The sequence below is a fragment of the Ranitomeya imitator genome, chromosome 9, assembly GCF_032444005.1.
Source record: "Ranitomeya imitator isolate aRanImi1 chromosome 9, aRanImi1.pri, whole genome shotgun sequence".
Lineage (NCBI taxonomy): Eukaryota > Metazoa > Chordata > Amphibia > Anura > Dendrobatidae > Ranitomeya > Ranitomeya imitator.
In genome coordinates, this window is record NC_091290.1 from 121,094,428 (window position 1) to 121,115,109 (window position 20,682).

General features: G+C 42.5%; 1 protein-coding gene across 1 annotated transcript in view; it reads right to left on the bottom strand.

Moving 5' to 3' along the window:
• Positions 1-20,682, bottom strand: part of CDYL2 (chromodomain Y like 2) — an 86,341-nt gene that overhangs the window by 15,658 nt on the left and 50,001 nt on the right. Inside the window, exon 2 of the mRNA XM_069738790.1 lies at positions 13,585-14,143. Coding sequence (XP_069594891.1) covers positions 13,585-14,143 — 559 coding nt within the window. The remainder of the gene's footprint in view (positions 1-13,584; positions 14,144-20,682) is intronic.

Here is a 20,682-nt window from a genome sequence, read left to right on the forward strand (position 1 = left end):
ACGGCGCCGACCCTGGGACCCTGTGGATGGCAACAACCCGGGGACCCTGCGGACAGCACCTCGCTGTGGACGGCACCGCCCCGGGGGAATCTGCGGACAGCACCGCCCCCTGGGGGAACCTGCGGAAGGCACCTCCCTGGGAAACCTGCATGCATTACACTCTCCCATAATTTTGTGTACCCCAAATCTCAATGCCGTTCATTTGCAGTTGACTTTTAATTACATTTTATCAGGAAAAGCAGTTTACTCTTGCAAAATATTACCACTACTGCATTCACCCAGAAAAATTCTCCCGAGAAGCTGAATTCCCAGAAGAACATTCTAAGAGGCATTAAAGGTTTGAAACTAGGACGACAGCCTGGAATCCAAGATGTAGGTTGTAAATAGATTTTTTTTCACTTAGATTTATTTCTAGTTACAGATATTTTACACATCCAAACTAGATATCCGCGAGATGCTGCCCGTCACTTTACGCGCTTCTTTTATGAGCTCAATTCTACATAAGTTTAAGTTGCCCGGCGTTTTGGGCATACGAGTTGTTTATCCAAATTAATGGTTTGTGAAGCACAAATAAGTAGTCATTATTTCCAATGCTCCTGAAGTCGCGGCGGTCTAGAGTTTAGTCATTTTGCATCGATTTTTCAGGTATTTTCCGCAGATTGAAGCAGATAATCTGGAAGGATTCCAGTTTTCTCCCCAGCTTCAATTACATAATTAAATATAAAAAAAAATCAAATTGTGACCTGGGAAATGATTTTATTCTCTCTGTTTAGTCTGTACACGCAGACTCGCAGGAAGAATCCCAAGGAGTGGAATTCCCCAAGTATTTTTTTTTTCTTTTTAGGTTTTGAAAGTCGTAATTGGTTTCTTAAGATGTGATATTTTTATTTGTAATTAGAAATTAGCAGAATTGCTGGTAGAAAAGACAATGAATAGAGGTTACAGCAGTTACAGCTCTAATTTACAGAAGGATTGTCTGGGAATAAGAGGGTTTCCTCAGCTTCTGAATTTACTGGGAAAACATGTTTTCCAAGATTTTGACCATAGACATAAAATGGTCTACTAGATTAGTCGTCCCATCGTAAATGGAGCCAAAAGTTTGTCTTAAGAGTGGTTGTCTGGAGAAAACAGGTCATCACTTACAGATTGATGGGTGTCGATCCCCTATTCTGTTGATTGGTGTGAATCCCATCGGCTACCGATCAATAAGTTATCAGCAATCCTATGAATGTATATACATGTGGATTGCAAAAGTAATTACCCCATTAGCATTTTTCGTGCTGTGCTACAACTGTTAACACATAGAACAGAATAACTGAAAAGGCGGTGTGCACAACTATTCACCTCCCTAAAGTCAGTACTTTGTAGAGCCTCCTTTTGTGGCAAATATAGCTGCAGTCGCTTTGGATCAGTCTCTATGAGATTTCCATATCTTGACACTTGGATTCTTGTCCATTCCTCAAGGCAAAATTGCTCAAGCTCCTTCAAGTTAGGGGTTTTCCTCTGGTGAACAGAAATCTTCAGGACTGACCACAGATTATACATGGATTTGACTCGCCCACGCCAAAACATTTACACATTTTACCTTAAACCACTTGAGTGTTGCTTTAGCAGTATGCTTTGGGTCATTGTGTTGTTGGAAGGTGAATCTCCGTCCCAGTCTCAAATCACTGACAGACAAACAGGGTCTGCTCAAGAAAATCCTTGTATTTCGCCCCCTTCATCTTTCCCCTTGACAATTTTTCCTATCCCTACTTGTACATGCACATAATGCTGTAACCACTCTGGTGATGGCATTCTTGGGGGTGATAAGTTATTAGTTTGGCGCCAGACACAGCGTTTACCTTGGTGGCCAAAAAGTTCAATTTGACCACAGCACCTTCCTGCATACATTTGGGGAGTCTCCCACATGTCTTTTGGCAAACTAAAAAGTAGCCCTTCAATTTTTGTGTGCAATTAAAGGTTTTGTTTCTGCCCACAGTTCCATAACGGCCACCTCTATGGAGTGTACAGCTTATTGTGGTCACATGGACAGATACTCCCGTCTCAGCTTGGGAACTCTGCAGCTACTTCAGGGTTAACTTTGGTCTCTGTGCTGCCTCTTTGATTAATGCCCTCCTTGCCGAGGCTGAGAGTGTTGGTGGGCGGCCTTGTTTTGGCAGGTTTGTTGTGGTACCATGTTTTTTCCATTTGATGATGAAGAATTTGATAGTGCTCCGGGGAATCATCAGAGATTGGGATTTCTTTTTATAACCCAAACTATGACTTGTACTTAACAACTTTGTCCCTGACTTGTTTGGAGATCTCCTTGGTCTTAATAGTGTTGTTCGAAGATCTCCATGGTCTGAATGGTGTTGTTCGGTTATCTCCATGGTCTTCATGGTGTTGTTCGGGTATCTCTTTGGTCTTCATGGTGGTGTTCGGAGAGTTTCTTGGTCTTCATGGTGTTGTTCGAAGATCTCCTTGGTCTTCATGGTGTTGTCTGGAGAGCTCCTTGGTCTTCATAGTGTTGTTCGGAGATGTCCTTGGTCTTCATAGTGTTGTTCGGAGATGTCTTTGGTCTTCATGGTGTTGTTCGAGGATCTCCTTGGTCTTCATGGTGTTGTTTGAAGATCTACTTGGTCTTCATGGTGTTGTCTGGAAATCTCCTTGGTCTTCATAGTGTTGTTTGGAGATCTCCTTGGTCTTCATGGTGTTTGGTTAGTGGTGCCTCTTGTTAATGGTGTTGCAGCCTCTGTGGCCTTTCAGAAAAGGTAAAAAGTATATATACTGACAGACATGTGACACTTAGATTGCACACAGGTGGACTTGCTGTCATTAAGCATGGGAGATATGAAGGTAATTGCTTGCATCAAAAATTTTTAGGGGCTTCATTGCAAAATGGATCACTACATATGCACATGACAATTTTTCAATATTTGATCCCATAAATGTAATACCTATATTTTTCTCACTTCACCAACTTAAACTATTTAGTGCAGATGCGTCATACACAAATCGGATTACAAAAATATTTAACCCCTTAGCGACCGCCGATACGCCTTTTAACGGCGGCCGCTAAGGGTACTTAAACCACAGCGCCGTTAATTAACGGCGCTGTGGAAAAAGTCCATAGCGCCCTCCAGAGGCCGATTTTCTCCGGGGTCTCGGCTGCCGAGGGTAGCCGAGACCCCAGAGAACATGATTCGGGGGGTTTTTAACCCACCCCGCATTTGCGACCGCCGGTAATTAACCATTTACCGGCGATCGCAAAAAAAAAAAAAAAAAAAGCGATCTCTTTTTAATTTCTCTGTCCTCCGATGTGATCGCACATCGGAGGACAGAGAAAAGGGGTCCCAGGTGGCCCCCCAATACTCACCTAGCTCCCCCGATGCTCCTCGTGTCTCCCGGTGGGCGCCGCCATTTTCAAAATGGCGGGCGCATGCGCAGTGCGCCCGCCGGGCGGCACCGGGAGAATCTTTGGGGTCTCGGCTGCCGGGGGTAGCCGAGACCCCAAAGAGCACGATCGGGGTCGGTATTACCGACCCCTGTTTTGCGATCGCCGGTAATTAACTGTTTACCGGCGACCGCAAAAAAAAAAAAAAAAAAAAAGTAAAGTGTAATTCTCTGTCCTCTGATGTGATCGCACATCAGAGGACAGAGAAATAGGGGGATTCGGGGACCCTAGCATACTCACCTAGGTCCCTGGATCCTCTTGCTGCTCCTCCTGGCCGCCGGCAGCAGAACATGGCGGATGCATGCCCAGTGCGCCCGCCATCTGTCTCCATCTGCCGGCCGGCAGCAGAACAGCAGTTGGGGCTAAAATTAGGGTTAGGGGTAGGGTTAGGGGTAGGGGTAGGGTTAGGTTAGGGGTAGGGTTAGGGGTAGGGTTAGGTTAGGGTTAGGGGTAGGGTTAGGGGTAGGTTAGGGTTAGGGGTAGGGTTAGGTTAGGGGTAGGGTTAGGGCTAGGGTTGGGGCTAAATTTAGGGTTAGGGTTGGGGCTAAATTTAGGGTTAGGGTTGGGGCTAAACTTAGGGTTAGGCTTCTTTCACACTTACGTCGGTACGGGGCCGTCGCAATGCGTCGGCCCGACATACCGACGCACGTTGTGAAAATTGTGCACAACGTGGGCAGCAGCTGTAGTTTTTCAACACATCCGCTGCCCAATCTATGTCCTGGGGAGGAGGGGGCGGAGTTACGGCCACGCATGCGCGGTCAGAAATGGCGGATGCGACGTACAAAAAAACGTTTCATTGAACGTTTTTTTGTGCCGACGCTCCGCCAAAACACAACTGATCCAGTGCACGACGGACGCGAAGTGTGGCCATCAGTCACGATCCGTCGGCAATACAAGTCTATGGGCAAAAAACGCATCCTGCGGGCACATTTGCAGGATCCGTTTCTTGTCCAAAACGACGGATTGCGACGGAATGCCAAACGACGCAAGTGTGAAAGTAGCCCTAGGGCTAGGGTTAGGGTTGGGGCTAAAGTTAGGGCTAGGGTTGGGGCTAAAGTTAGGGTTAGAGCTGGGATTAGGGTTAGGATTAGGGTTGGTATTAGGGTTAGGGTTGGCATTAGGGTTACGCTTGGGATTAGGGTTAAGGTTAGGGTTGTGATTAGGGGTGTATTGGGATTAGGGTTAGGTTTGAGGTTAGGGTTGAGATTAGGATTAGGGGTGTGTTGGATTTAGGGTTTTGATTAGGGTTATGGTTAGGGTTGACATTAGGGTTGTTTTGGGGTAAGGGTTGTGATTATGGTTAGGGTTAGTGATTAGGATTATGGATGAGGTTGGGATTAGGGTTAGGAGTGTGTTGGGGTTAGGGTTGGAGCTAGAATTGGGGGGTTTCCACTGTTTAGGTACATCAGGGGGTCTCCAAACACGACAGCCAATTTTGCGCTCAAAAAGTCAAATGGTGCTCCCTCCCTTCTGAGCTCTGCCGTGCGCCCAAACAGTGGGTTACCCCCACATATGGGGCATTAGCGTACTCGGGATAAATTGGACAACAACTTCTGGGGTCCAATTTCTCTTGTTACCCTTGTGAAAATAAAAACTTGGGGGCTACAAAATCTTTTTTGTGAAAAAAAAAATATTTTTTATTTTCACGACTCTGCATTCTAAACTTCTGTGAAGCACTTGGGCATTCAAAGTTCTCACCACACATCTAGATAAGTTCCTTGGGGGGTCTAGTTTCCAAAATGGGGTCACTTGTGGAGGGTTTCTACTGGTTAGGTACATCAGGGGCTCTGCAAACGCAACATAATACCCGCAGACCATTCTATCAAAGTCTGCACTCCAAAACGGCGCTCCTTCCTTCAGAGCTCTGCCGTGCGCCCAAACAGTGGTTTACCCCCACATATGGGGTACCAGCATACTCAGGACAAATTGGACAACAACTTTTGGGGTACAATTTCTCTTGTTACCCTTGTGAAAATAAAAATTTGGTGGCTAAAAAATCTTTTTTGTGGAAAAAAAAAAATTTTTTATTTTCACCGCTCTGCATTATAAACTTCTGTGAAGCACTTGGGCATTCAAGGTTCTCACCACACATCTAGATAAGTTCCATGGGGGGTCTAGTTTCCAAAATGGTGTCACTTGTGGGGGGTTTCCACTGTTTAGGCACATCAGGGGCTCTCCAAACGCGACATGGCGTCCGATCTCAATTCCAGCCAATTCTACATTGAAAAAGTAAAACGGCACTCTTTCTCTTCCAAGCTCTGCGGTGCGCCCAAACAGTGGTTTACCCCCACATATTGGGTATCGACGTACTCAGGAGAAATTGCACAACAACTTTAGTGGTCTAATTTCTCCTGTTACCCTTGTGAAAATAAAAATTTGTGGGCAAAAAGATCATTTTTGTAGAAAAAATGCAATTTTTTTTTTTCACGGCTCTACTTTATAAACTTCTGTGAAGCACATGGGGGTTCAAAGTGCTCGCCACACATCTAGATAAGTTCCTTAAGGGGTCTAGTTTCCAAAATGGTGTCACTTGTGGGGGGTTTCCACTGTTTAGGCACATCAGGGGCTCTCCAAACGCGACATGGCGTCCAATCTCAATTCCAGCCAATTCTACATTGAAAAAGTAAAACGGCACTCCTTCTCTTCCAAGCTCTGCGGTGCGCCCTAACAGTTGTTTACCCCCACATATTGGGTATCAGCGTACTCAGGAGAAATTGCACAACAACTTTTGTGGTCTAATTTCTCCTGTTACCCTTGTGAAAATAAGAATTTGTGGGCGAAAAGATCATTTTTGTGTAAACAAAAGCGATTTTTTATTTTCACGGCTCTACGTTATAAACTTCTGTGAAGCACTTGGGGGTTCAAAGTGCTCACCACACATCTAGATAAGTTCCTTAAGGGGTCTAGTTTCCAAAATGGTGTCACTTGTGGGGAGTTTCCACTGTTTAGGCACATCAGGGGCTCTCGAAACGTGACATGGTGTCCGATCTCAATTCCAGCCAATTCTGCATTGAAAAAGTCAAACGGCGCTCCTTCACTTCTAAGTTCTGCGGTGCGCCCTAACAGTGGTTTACCCCCACATATGGGGTATTGGCGTATTCAGGAGAAATTGCATAACAAAATTTATGGTTACATTTCTGTTTTTACACTTGTGAAAATAAAAAAAATGGTTCTGAATTAAGATGTTTGCAATAAAAAGTTAAATGTTCATTTTTTCCTTCCACATTGTTTCAGTTCCTGTGAAGCACGTAAAGGGTTAATAAACTTCTTGAATGTGGTTTTGAGAACCTTGAGGGGTGTAGTTTTTAGAATGGTGTCACACTTCATTATTTTCTATCATATAGACCCCTCAAAATGACTTCAAATGTGATGTGGTCCCTAAAAAAAAATGGTGTTGTAAAAATGAGAAATTGCTGGTCAACTTTTAACCCTTATAACTCCCTAACAAAAAAAAATTTTGTTTCCAAAATTGTGCTGATGTAAAGTAGACATGTGGGAAATGTTATTTATTAACTATTTTTCATGACATATCTCTCTGATTTAAGGGCATAAAAATACAAAGTTTGAAAATTGCAAAATTTTAAAAATTTTCGCCATATTTCCGTTTTTTTCATAGATAATCGCAAGTAATATCGAAGAAATGTTACCACTAACATGAAGTACAATATGTCACGAAAAAACAGTCTCAGAATCAGCGGGATCCGTTGAAGCGTTCCAGAGTTATAACCTCATAAAGTGACAGTGGTCAGAATTGCAAAAATTGGCTCGGTCATTAAGTACCAAATTGGCTCTGTCACTAAGGGGTTAAACATGGGATGTAATGTAACAAAACAGGTACAAAGGAAAGGAAGTGAATACTTTTGCAGGTCACTGTAGGTGATAAATTCTCTGGACAAGATGAAATACCCTTTGGATCTCCATTATAACATGATTTACTGCTCAAGTAAAAAAAAAATCCAAGATGGCAAACCATTTTATTTTGACACATAAGGCCCCGATTCATGAAAGCTTTTACTCCAGAATTCTAGAGTAAAAGCTTTAAAAAGCTGTAAAATATAAGCACAACTCTGAATTGCACCTAAAGTTTTCAACTTTTGGTGTTTTGATGCCAGTTTTTCCCAGCTCCACCAAAATGGGCTGAGCTGGGGCGGCATGATGCCACAACTGTGGCACTCTATATTCCAGAAATAACACTCCGCTAACGGGAGTTAGATTTTTGGCATGGCGCTCGTACACCTCTTCATGAATTAGGTGCGTCTGAATCTAGCACGCCCCCTCACCAAGACCAGTGTAAACAATGCCGATGAATTGGGCCATTAGTGTTTTGACACTTTCACCAATTTAAAGGGTGTGTCCTCTAGCTTGAAAGTTATTGTTAATCGGCCCAAGGTGGGGTAATTAAAAAAAACCAAATCTCTCATATTTACCTCCCAGATCAGCACCGCTCCTCTTCACGCACTACTCTGTCTACTAGTCTTAAACCTGTTTTTGTGTCTACTGTGTTGGATATATGCCTCTATATCTTTTTTAACCCTTATTTAATAAAAGCTGTGTTTTATTCATTGTTGTGATTTCTTTGGTCCCGTATTTTGGGCAGCATCATTTTTTTTCGGTTAGTGCTTTGGGACCTCTTATTTTGTCCAGGGTTATGACTTTTGGGTTTAGCAGACATTCTAGCAACCGATGCTCCCCCATTTAATGCCAGTTTTCTATTATATGAAAAAAAGGAGAACTGAGAAAATGAAAAATTACTACCGTAATATCTTTTTTTTTTTAGACTTGTCGTATTTGTCCATGAGCTGGAGCAATCTATGGCATGTCTCAAATCTGGGATTAGAGGGAACCTGATATCTCCAGAAACGCTACTTACCACCAGATGTAGGCGTAATCTACAGGTTAATAGCGCTTAAATTCTGTGCAGCTGGCTTACTGGAGCAGCAGCTACAAGGAAAAAAATAAGTTGTATTTTCCCTGCAGCCACAGCTTGTCCAGTCACTGGGGGGTTGCAGGACGTGGTAACAGTCACCGTTCACAACACTAAATTCCTCGGAAGGGGCAGTCCCTGCCTCCATTATGTAACCCCCTGAAGTTACCCTTTAGGCACATAGTAGAAATAACAAGGCTCAAACACTTGACTGAGAGTCTTAATAGACTTTCACTTCTAAGAAGAAAAAGGTCCACGAGGGAAAGCCGAAGCTAACTGAATAAAGTATGGCTTAAAAAGATTCCCAGATCATTGCATCATTGTTTTCTTCATATTTTACAGTGTCCCAACTAGATATAGAATTGGGGTTGTAGGTTTTTTTTTTTTATTATTATTTTAGGTGGTAAAAAAAGTTCACATTTTTGTGAACGAAAAACTCTTTGGTCTTCCATCGATTGAGCTCTTTGAGGGCTTGTTTGTTGCATGGAGAGCTGTAGTTTTTTTTTATATATATAAGTTTGGGGCACCCATGATCTTTTGTTTTGGCAAAAAAATGCAATTCTGGGGATTTTCCATTGTTTTTACTTTTATGCTGCTCTCAGCTTGGGTTAATTTTTCTGTTTAGAGTGCAAACTTTTACGGATGTGGAGATGAAAGAGGTTTATTTTTTTAAATTGAGAAGAAAGAGGTTGATTTGAACTATTGTAATTTTTGATATTTTTGAAAATAGTATTTTTTTTTCTCCTTCATTTTTGGTCCTTCAGGGACCTTGAATGTGCAACTGTTTGACCATTTGTGCTATATTCTGTAACTTTATTGCCGAATATATTAAAATAGTTTCATTAAAGGACCAAGATGTCAGCAACGAGCTCTATACTAGTCCCCTGACTGCCATTTACATCACATACTCATGATGCAGGAGGCTGATAGGCGCCGGAAATAAAACTACTGCTGCTGACAGTGGTTGACCACAGCATCTATATGGTTAACAGCAGAGATTGGAGCTAACTCCGGTTGCCACTGTTAGCTTTAGCGTTTTGGCCACCAAAGGGTTTTTGGAAGTCATCTTGTAGACTGTAAGCTTGCGAGCAGGGACCTTACCCCTAATGTCACTGTTTAAATTGTCTTAACTTATACTGAATTTATTGTCTGTACATGTCCCCGCTTAATTGTAAAGTGCTGCGGAATATGTTGGCGCTCTATAAATAAAAAAATATTATTATTATTTTCCAGCCACTTTTTTCAGTTTTTTGAATAAGGGAGAAACCACAAGTATTTTATTTAACCCCCTTACCCCCCAAGCCAGTTTGCACCTTCATGACCAGGCCAATTTTTACAATTCTGACCAGTGTCACTTTATGAGGTCATAACTTTGAAATGCTACAAAAATCCCACTGATTCTGAGACTGTTTTTTCGTGACATATTGTACTTCATATGATATAGTCGTAAAATTTCTTCGATACGACTTGAGTTTGTGAAAAAGACGGAAATTTGGTGACCTTTTTTTACATTTTGCAATTTTCAATCTTGTAAATTTTCTGCTCTTAAATCAGAGTTATGTCACACAAAATGGTTAATAAATAACATTTCCCACATGTCTACTTTACATCAGCACAATTTTTGAAACAAAACATTTATGTTCGTTAGCAAGTCATAAGGGTTAGAATTGACCACAAAGTTAGAAAGTTATAAGGGTTAAAATATGACCAGCAATTTCTCACTTTTCCAACAAAATTTACAAAACCATTTCTTTAGGAGACACATCACATTTGAAGTGACTTTGAGGGGCCTATATGACAGAAAATACCCAAAAGTGACACCATTCTAAAAATTGCACCCCTCAAGGTGCTCAAAACCACATTCAAGATGTTTGTTAAGCTTTCAGGTGCTTCACAGGAATTTTCGTAATGTGGAGAAAAAAAAAGAACATTTAACTTTTTTTTCACAAAAAATTACGTTAGACCCAAATCTTTATTTTTGCAAGTGTAAGGCCGGCGTCACACTAGGCGTAAGTAAATATGGTCCATTTTTTACGGCCGTAATACGCAGTAAACGTCCCAAAACACTGTTCCGCATTCAATGCGAGGATGCGATTTTTACGCACAAATTTACCCGTGTGTCATCCGTATTGCATCCGTATGGCTTGCGACGCTGTAAATCCATCAGAAGGGGTTAAATAATTTTACATCCAGGAGCCTGCTAATGCAGCTGTGCTCCTGGCTGTAAAAACTGGGGAATGAATGGAAAGCAGGGGAACGTAGCTACCTAGACTTGCGGTGCTGCGCCCCCTCCTGCTGGCATAACCTCATATGAACTGTAGCGTGGGAATTTTTGAGAATATTTTCTCACGCTCGAGTTCATATGAGGTTATGCGAGCAGGGGGTGCAGCACCGCAAGTCTAGGTAGCTACGTTCCCCTGCTTTCCATTCATTCTCCAGTTTTTACAGCCAGGAGCACAGCTGCATTAGCTGCATTAACTTTTCTTATAGATTTACAGCGTGGGACATGACTGTACCGGCGGAGAGGTATGGGATATTGTTGTTTTTGTTTTTTTTACCCTTTTTTACAGAAGACATGGGTCATCATTTGGATTGAGCGTATAATAAACATATTACAACACCTTGTGTATTTATTTCATTAAAATACTTTATTCACAATGTGTGTGTGTATTATTAACCCTTTATTAATATAGGATTAATAAAGGAGAGGTGTCTTATTGACACCTCTCCATTATTAACCAGGCTTAATGTCACCTTACATTAGCAAGGTGACATTAACCCTTTATTACCCCATATCCCACCACTACTCGGGAGTCTAAGTGCCAGAATAGGCGCATCTTACAGATGTACCTTATCAGGGGTGGCTGGGGGCAGATGTTTTTAGCCAAGAAGGGGGGGGGGCAATAACCATGGTCCCTCTCTAGGCTATTAATATCTGCCCTCAGTCACTGGCTTTACCACTCTGGCGGAGAAAATTGCACGGGAGCCCACGCCAGTTTTTTCCGTGATTTAACCCTTTATTTTAACACACACTTTTGCACACACACTCTACTAACATTATTAGGAATATGCAAAAAAAGGATATGAAATGGTTTACTGTATGTAAACCATGTCTCATATCCTGTCGGGTTTGATAAGGAGATAGGAAAAGCCGGCAATTGAATTACCGTATATACTCGAGTATAAGCCGACCTGAGTATAAGCCGACCCCCCTAATTTTGCCACAAAAAACTGGGAAAACTTATTGACTCGAGTATAAGCCTAGGGTGGAAATGCAGCATTTACAGGTGAATTTCAAAAATAAAAATAGATCATTATTTCCCCATAGCTGTGCCATATAGTGCTCTGCACCGTTCATATTTCCCCATAGCTGTGCCCCATACTGTGCTCGGCACCGTTCATTATTGCCCCATATCTGTGCCCCATATACAATGCTCTGCACCGTTCATTTTGTCCCATAACTGTGCCCCATATAGTGCTGTGCACCGTTCATTTTGCCCCATAGCTGTGCCCCATATAGTGCTCTGCACCGTTCATTTTGCCCCATAGCTGTGCCCCATATAGTGCTCTGCACCGTTCATTTTGCCCCATAGCTGTGCCCCATATAGTGCTCTGCACTGTTCATTTTGTCCCATAGCTGTGCCCCATACTGTGCTCGGCACCGTTCATTATTGCCCCATATAGTGCTCTGCACCGTTCATTTTGTCCCATAGATGCTCCACATAAATCTGTGCCGCCGTTACAATAAAAAAAAAAAAAAACACATACTCACCTCTCTTGCTTGCAGCTCCCGGCGTCCGGTCCCGGCGTCTCGGCACTGACTGATCAGGCAGAGGGCGCCGCGCACACTATATGCGTCATCGCGCCCTCTGACCTGAACAGTCAGAGCGCAGAGACGCCGGGAAGATGGAGGTGCCGGGAAGATGGAGCGGCGCCCGGCGGCTGGAACGCGGACACATATATATATTTCATACAACGCTAGATAGCAGAAAAGCCGGTACCGTATATACTCGAGTATAAGCCGAGATTTTCAGCCCAAATTTTTGGGCTGAAAGTGTCCCTCTTGGCTTATACTCGAGTCAAGGTGGGCGGCAGGGTCGGCGGGTGAGGGGGAGAGGGCGCTGAGGTATACTCACCTAGTCCCAGCGATCCTGGCGCTGTCCCTGCCGTCCTACGGTCTTCGGTGCCACAGCTTCTTTCTCTATCAGCGGTCACCGTTACCGCTGATTAGAGAAATGAATAGGTGGCTCCACCCCTATGGGAGGTGGAGCCGCCTATTCATTTCCCTAATGAGCGGTCCCACGTGACCGCTGAAGAGGGGAAGAACTGCAGCACCGAAGACCGTGGGACGGCAGGGACAGCGCCAGGATCGCTGGGACTAGGTGAGTATACCTCAGCGCCCTCTCCCCCTCACCCGCCGACCCTGCCGCCCACCTTGACTCGAGTATAAGCCAAGAGGGACACTTTCAGCCCAAAAATTTGGGCTGAAAATCTCGGCTTATACTCGAGTATATACGGTACCAGCTTTTCTGCTATCTAGCGTTGTATGAAATATATATATGTGTGTCTCACTGACATACATATATATATATATATATATATATATATATATATATATATATATATATATATATATATATATATATATATATATATATATATATAGACTGTATATATGTTTTCACGAATATTTGAGCCCATGGATCCATTCTATGTCCATTTTGCAAGGTTGCGATAAAAAAACACAGTACAGATGCCATACGGATTACATACGGAAAATGACATGCGCAAAATACGCTGCCACACCCTGCCTACGGATGACATACGGATAACTGTTTTGGGATCATTTCTGCATATTACGCCTGTAAAAAAACGGACCGTATATTCATATGCCAAGTGTGATGCTGGCCTTACCCTGTGTTCTGTGGATAGGATACAGATGTTCTTTATAGTGAAACACCATAAATAAATGATACACATCTACACCTAAATGAAGACACAATATAAGTCAACTAATGATACAAATCACCCGTCATGTAACATATTAAAAGATAATAAAAAGATCAAACACTAAAAATAAACAAAAAAATAAAATAAAAGGGTTAAAATGGCACGGCTCTCAAATATGTCATTCCCATTGTGCCGACGAGATTTTCTTGACACAATTCGGAGCATTATACATCTGCCTAAAGAATGGTGCAGATATACATGTAACTCTACGTACCAATCCCATTGCCTATGGGTGAGTCGCAGTCATCAAGGCCCCCTGGTAAAACGTGGCTCCCTTTGTCATCCTCAAGGTCATTTATTCCTTGCCTAGTGCCATTCTCAAAGTGCGTGTCCTCCGTGTGATCCCCATTCTCCAAGGGTTTGTTCAGTGGCATTATTTGCAGCCCACTGGGCGTAGTTCTGTATGTTAGTGTCTTTGTAGACCTGTCCCCGGGGTTATATTTGGCAGTGCACACCTTCTTCTGTTTCTGAAATGCCTGTATCCTCCGTCTTTTATGTGATGAGCCCTTACTTCTCCCTGTGTCGGGCGACCTGTGTGTCATCTTGTCGACAGCAGTCCCTCGTAAGAGCTTTGATGCCACTACTTGTTTACCAGCTTTGGCTCGCCTATCTCTGGTTAAGTGGAGTCCATTAAATTCATCAATAAACTCCTCGCAGTGCAGCAGGTGATGCTCGGGCTCCCAGGTGTCTTCACTACTCCCATATCCTTTCCATCGTATCAGGTATTCCCATTTCCCTTTCTTGTTCTTCCTTTTGTCCACAATCCTCTCAACCTGGAGAAGAAAATTAAAATTAATTGAAGTTTTCAAGAGAAAAAAAAATTACATAAAACTTAAAACTAGTTAGCTTTGCTGTACAGACTGGGAAAGAATGAACAGAGTTGTGGCATTCAAGTGTCATCAAGTTAAAGTTGTTATCTAGTCTTTTAAAATTTGATGGCTTATTGGTAGGGGTCCGATTATCAGCGCCGATTCTGATCAACAGCTTCAAGATGCCGAGGTGGTCATGGGGGTCACTTCCATCGGCTGTGGACTTATGCGTATTTGCCTACTCCGTATTTTTTTTTTGCATCCATTCAAGATATTGCAGGGTTGTTTCATTTGGCTCAATGGAACAATTATGCACCATGTTGAACAACTCCAGATTTCTGTTCTTTTTTTTTTGTTAGTTCTTTAAACATTGCCCAGCATCAAGTCTGCCAACAGCGATGCAAAAGGCAAAGATCTAAGCTTGTACAATAAAATAAGTGAATATATATAACACATAAAATGTGAAAGATAGTGCACCTGTCTGAATAAGAGAGGACCGGACAATGCATTTTTTTTTTAACAATTAACTAAACAGTTCAATGAGCTAAAAAGGGAAAAAATGGGAGAGAAGAAAATAAGAGCCTCGTATTTTTGACACTGATTCTCTATTAAATTAAGATCAAATTTTTCTTCATGAAAAGTCTGTTGTGTCATCACATATCAGGGTTTGACTATATTTTGTGGAATTAAATTTAGAGGCAATGTGTCATTTTAAAAAATTTATAATATTAAAAATAAATATAAACATATTTATTCTGACTAAAAATATATATTTAATAAATATGCGATATGTATTTTTTTATTACCTATTTTGAACTATATATATAATTGTCTAAGGGTTTTTCCGTCTGTCTGTCTGTCTGTCCTGGAAATCCCGGCTCTCTGATTGGTCGAGGCACGCCAGGCCTCGACCAATCAGCAACGGGCACAGCGACGATGATGTCATAAAGGACGTAGACATCCTGCGTCTCTGATTGGTCGAGGCCGCCAGGCCTTGACCAATCAGCAACGGCACAGCGACGATGATGTCATAATGGTTGCCATGGCGACGATGATGTCATAAAGGTTGCCTCGACCAATCAGCGACGGGCACAGTCATGCATATTCTAGAATACCCGATGCGTTAGAATCGGGCCACAATCTAGTTTTGAATAATAGGTAGCTTTCTGATGACACATTACTGTTAAAAAGTACATAATTTTTTTCATGATAGATATATACGGTACGTATAATTATACACTTTTTTGGTCTCTTTCTAACTGCGGACCCTTTGTAGACACATTTTGAGCTTATGCCAGGAGCCTTTATGAATACCGACACACTACTTGAGGAGGTCCACCATTCTCCACCATTCTGACCAACGGTCATCAACTTTTCTAAAAACTGTCACTCTATGTCCTACTGTGTGTAACTCCAAAACCCCAGTTATTATTCATGGACAGAGCACCCTAAATATTGTGATTTTAATCTAATATTTTTCAATGTCTTTATGTACAAACCCTTCCACCCAAAACTGTAGTAAATGCATTGCTAAAATATTTCCTCAACGTCTGTGATCCCGCACAACTTAAATTTTCATAGACGGCAAAAAAAAGTTCTTACCGTATTAGATGTTACTGGAGAGAGGAATGAAAGGACGATAAAAATATATAACTGCACTTAACAACAAAGCAATCATCGTAATTATTCCAAAATTGTCACGGCAGGAGACAGCCTTTTTAGAGTAATTATTGATACAGAACTAATTATAACAGTGCAAACTGATGTTATCATGCAAGAGTCACACCATTCCCCAAACTCGAGAGAAAGGAAAATAAATTTCAGTTACAAATGGTTCAATACACTCCCAAATGACCCACTTGGGGCCTGGTCAAGTGGAAAAAGAGGACCAAATACTCCTCTTGGGGATCTATGGCGTCCAACAAAAGTGATGCCAGGCTCTTGGTTTTGGTTTGCGTGTCTTTGCCAGTAGGGATTGCGATTTCCCTATAAAGGTATTTTTCTTTTAGATATAAGGCATGTTCAGTTTTCATCTTTACAAATGTAAAAGGCCTGAAAGCAGCTTTAGAGAAAGCCGAGAATTGGAGCGAATCCGGTCCATCGGCCACGATGGTGATCTCTGTACAGATGGACAGGAGTCGGTTCTCACCTGCCGCTCTTCTTTTGATTAGCCATTCTGATGCAACATTATTGTTCAGGTATGATACAGGCCGGCTAAGCAAAAGCAGAACCATGGATGTCCTCAAGTAGGAGGCATTTCTTAAGGCTTACGTCCTACGGCCACAGATTACCGTCAAAGCAGATGGACTGGGTTGTTCGAATCAATTTTCGACAACTCTACTGGTTTGTCATTCATGTAGCCAAGAATTCCATTGGCAGAAGTGTAATCAGCCAATCGGTATCCTACTCTGCACTGATGAGAGGGAAGAATCCTGAAACAGTAGTTTGCAGATGGAGATCTTTTCTTTTTGACGATAACCCTGGCTGAAGGCCAAATAACACTGGAGAGCCAGCTTTATTTTTACGTGAAAATGGTTTATTTTCCCGGGAAGTCTTGATAGGCTAACTATTGTTTGATAATACTTTGTCACACACCTGGATGTGGCACAGGCTGCTTCGTAGGCAATGACTGTTCCAACTGGATGTCAAAGGAATGCTGTAGCCCGTGATTGGCTACAGTGGCAGGGAGACTGGACAGGGTGTCATCGGAAAAACAAACCTAGATGCACTGCTTCAAGTAACCCGACCGCTGCAGTCAATCACATACTTCAGTGATCGATTCAGTGACACCCAGACAGACCATCTTTGGGAGCTGGAGTCGACCACGCTGGTTCCACCATTGTGACCGAAGTGATTATACCTCAGTTTTTGTTTTTAATATACAGAATATAGCTAATACAGAAAATAGACCTAATATACAGAAAAAATCTATATATATAATTGTCTAAGGGTTTTTCCGTCTGTCTGTCCGTCTGTCTGTCTGTCCTGGAAATCCCGGCTCTCTGATTGGTCGAGGCCGCCAGGCCTCGACCAATCAGCAACGGGCACAGCGACGATGATGTCATAATGGTTGCCATGGCGACGATGATGTCATAAAGGTTGCCTCGACCAATCAGCGACGGGCACAGTCTGCCGCGAATTCTGGAATCATCATTGTCCATATATTACAGGGACATGCATATTCTAGAATACCCGATGCGTTAGAATCGGGCCACAATCTAGTATAATATAAATATATATAATATAGAGAATATATCTAATATACAGAAAATACCTAACATCCCGGACCTTACTTCCCACATATATACAGTATATGAAAAATAGGAGGCAAGGTCTTGGATGACAGGTATGTGTTACTCAGATGGTTTTATTTTGACTGGATTTTGGTTCTGGGATTTAGGAGTGACCAGAAGAGCCTGGGTGGGAAAGGTCGCTCCCATACTGCAGCCAGGTTCTTGCTGGCGTAATAAAACGCACCTGGGCTAGCTCAGGGAGGCATAGTGTGCCGAGGCTGGAGAAAGACAACGCTACTGGATAGTCTGTACTGCAGCCTGAAAGGTTCTGTAATACCAAGTTGGTGAGTTCATTTGATTTTCTTTGCCTTACCCAGAGAGAGGACTGTTATACCATTTATTGATGCTGAAGAAAGAACTTGTTTGTTATTCACTTGTGCTGAAGAAAGGCCGTTTTCAATTTGGGAGCTGTAAAGTTTATGAAGGACAAACTTTATTCTGTTTTGATATAAAAACTCTGTGCCTGTCCATATCCATGCGTCTACCAGAGAGCTGAAACCCTTAGGCTATGTGCACACGTTGCGGATTAGCCTTAGGAATTTCTGGTGCGGATTCTGCCTCTCCTGGCAGAAAAAGCACCTGCGGATTTGTCGCATTTTTTGTGCGGTTCAGTAGCGTTTTTTGTGCGTTTCTTCTGCGTTTTTTTTTGCGGATTTGCTGCGTTTTTTACCCCTGCGGTTTTCTATAATGCAATGGGTACAAAAACGCTGCAGATTCGCAAAAAAGAAGTGACATGCTACTTCTTTAAGGGTATGTGCACACGTTGCGGATTAGCCTTAAGAATTTCTGGTGCGGATTCTGCCTCTCCTGGCAGAAAACACACTTGCGGATTTGTCACATTTTTGTGCGGTTCCGCAGCGTTTTTTTCTGCGGATTTGCTGCGTTTTTTACCCCTGCGGTTTTCTATAATGGAATGGGTACAAAAACGCTGCAGATTCGCAAAAAAGAAGTGACATGCTACTTCTTTTAAACCGCAGCATTTCCGCAGCGGATTTTCCGCAAAGTGTGCACGGCATTTTTTTTTCTCATTGATTTACATTATACTGTAAATCAATTGCGGATTTCCAGCGTTTCTGCACTGCAAAAAGAGAATCCGCAACGTGTGCACATACCCTTACAATTGGTGTTTGATTGCGGGCAGAGTCCCAAAGAGCACAGGAGGTGACAGTTTCTGGGAATGATAGCAAGCTCTGCGTACAAACTGGCAGATTTCAGCTCTAGAGCCTCCAGAATTGTGAATGTAGCTCTGGACTATAATACAGGCTGTAAGTCATTATCATTATAAGACAACTAATCTACCATAGTTTTGGGAATTATAAGACGTATTTTTCTTCCCCAAAATTTGGGGTGGAAATAGGGGTGCGCCTTATAATTCAAATATATCTTACTGGCTGTGGTGGAGCGGGATCCCAGGGTCGCTGCTGGTGGAGGCAAGAGTGGGGCGATGCAGACCTCAGGCTGGAATGAGGGGGTGTTCGGTGGTGCTGGGTCTTCACCAACATTTTGTGAAAGCCTGGAGTCCCCGTACTTCCATGGTTTGCATTCCTATGGACTCCGGAAAATGGCCACCGGAAGCTGCGCATGCACAGATAGAGATCTTGGTGCCAAGATTTTGGGACACGGGGTCTTCATCTGCGCACGCGCCGCCCCCGGTGTCCATTTTCCCGGAGTCCACCACAATGTAAACCATAGAAGTCAGGGGGCTCCTGGCCTTCACAAAATGTCGGCAGAGCCCCTGCACCACTGAACACCAGCAGTGTCGCACCTCCGAACACCCCTTCCTCCAAACCTGGGGTTCGCAGCATCACCCCACTACTGCCTCCGCACCAGCAGCGACTCTTGGACCCCTGCTCCACCACCCCTGGTAAGCAATAAGGCGCACGGATTAAATGAAGTACCACCATTTTATTAAAACTTTTTTTTGTCCTATTTTTTTTTTCCCCAAAATTTGGAGTGCGTCTTACAAACCGCAAAATACGGAGATTATTTATTTTATTCACTTATATAGTGCCATCATATTCCACAGCGCTTTACAGACATTATCATCACTGTCCCCATTGGGACTCACAATCTACATTCCCTATCCTTTTGGAGTGTGGGAGGAAACCGGAGAACCCGGAGGAAACCCACGCAAACATGAGGAGAACATATAAACTCCCTACAGATGTTGTCCTTGGTGGGATTTGAACCCAGGACTCCAGCACTGCAATGCCGCAGTTCTAACCACTGCCCAGTTATGTAGATTAATTCCATAAAAGAAAAAAAAAATCAATCTTTGATAATGAATATTACTTGCAGTCACTCTAATCTATTTTACGGAATAATCATGATTACTATTATTAATAAACAGCGATGTGTCATCCAGCTCTCCCAGAAACTGATAAAAGGAGGAATAAAGTGATGCTACAAATACGGTTCTGATTAATGGAAATAAAAAAAAGAGAAACTTTTATTGAAAGAAAAATAAGCCCGGACACACGAGCAATGGACGGCCGCCAGCACACCTAGAAATTGCTGCTAGAAGCTAGAACGATTTAATGCCTTTGCTTTCGTGGACTCTCCTGGAGAGCAGAACGCTCAGTGCCAGCTAACATTCTGCAGATCACTTACACTCGGCTTCAGAAACTGGAACGGGAATGTACTGCTCCGATTCCATTACTTTGTAAAATATCTTATTTGAGAAATCTGCTTCTTTCTCCTCCTGTATCGATCATTCATTTCCAACAATTCTCAATCAGCCTTCAGCGAATACAAAACGTCCCATTACTGAGATGGGAGATGATAGTTGTTGCTCATAATGTTCTATGAAACTTGCAGCAGAAAGTCAGTCTCTGCCTCAAGCTCCTCCCCTCTCCATAGAACTTCATGAGCACCAATAGTCATCTCCTATCTCATTAATGTTAAATTAATAATATTCACTTATGACAAATTTTACCTGTGAATTGAGAGTCCAGGAGAACGAAGCAGATTTCTCTGATAACATACATTACAAAGTTTCTTATTTTGATCTGCATTATTAAATGTATGAAAAGAAAAACAACATTAAAATGACTAATATTTAAAGGGAACCTTTCAGGTCCTCTGTATTTTCCTTTCTACATTTACATCTTTGCCTCTCCTTTTCCAAGAGCCAATACTTTTTTTATTTTTCCGTCGACATGGCTGTATGAGGGCCTATTTTCTTTTTTTTTACGGGAAGAGTTGTACTGA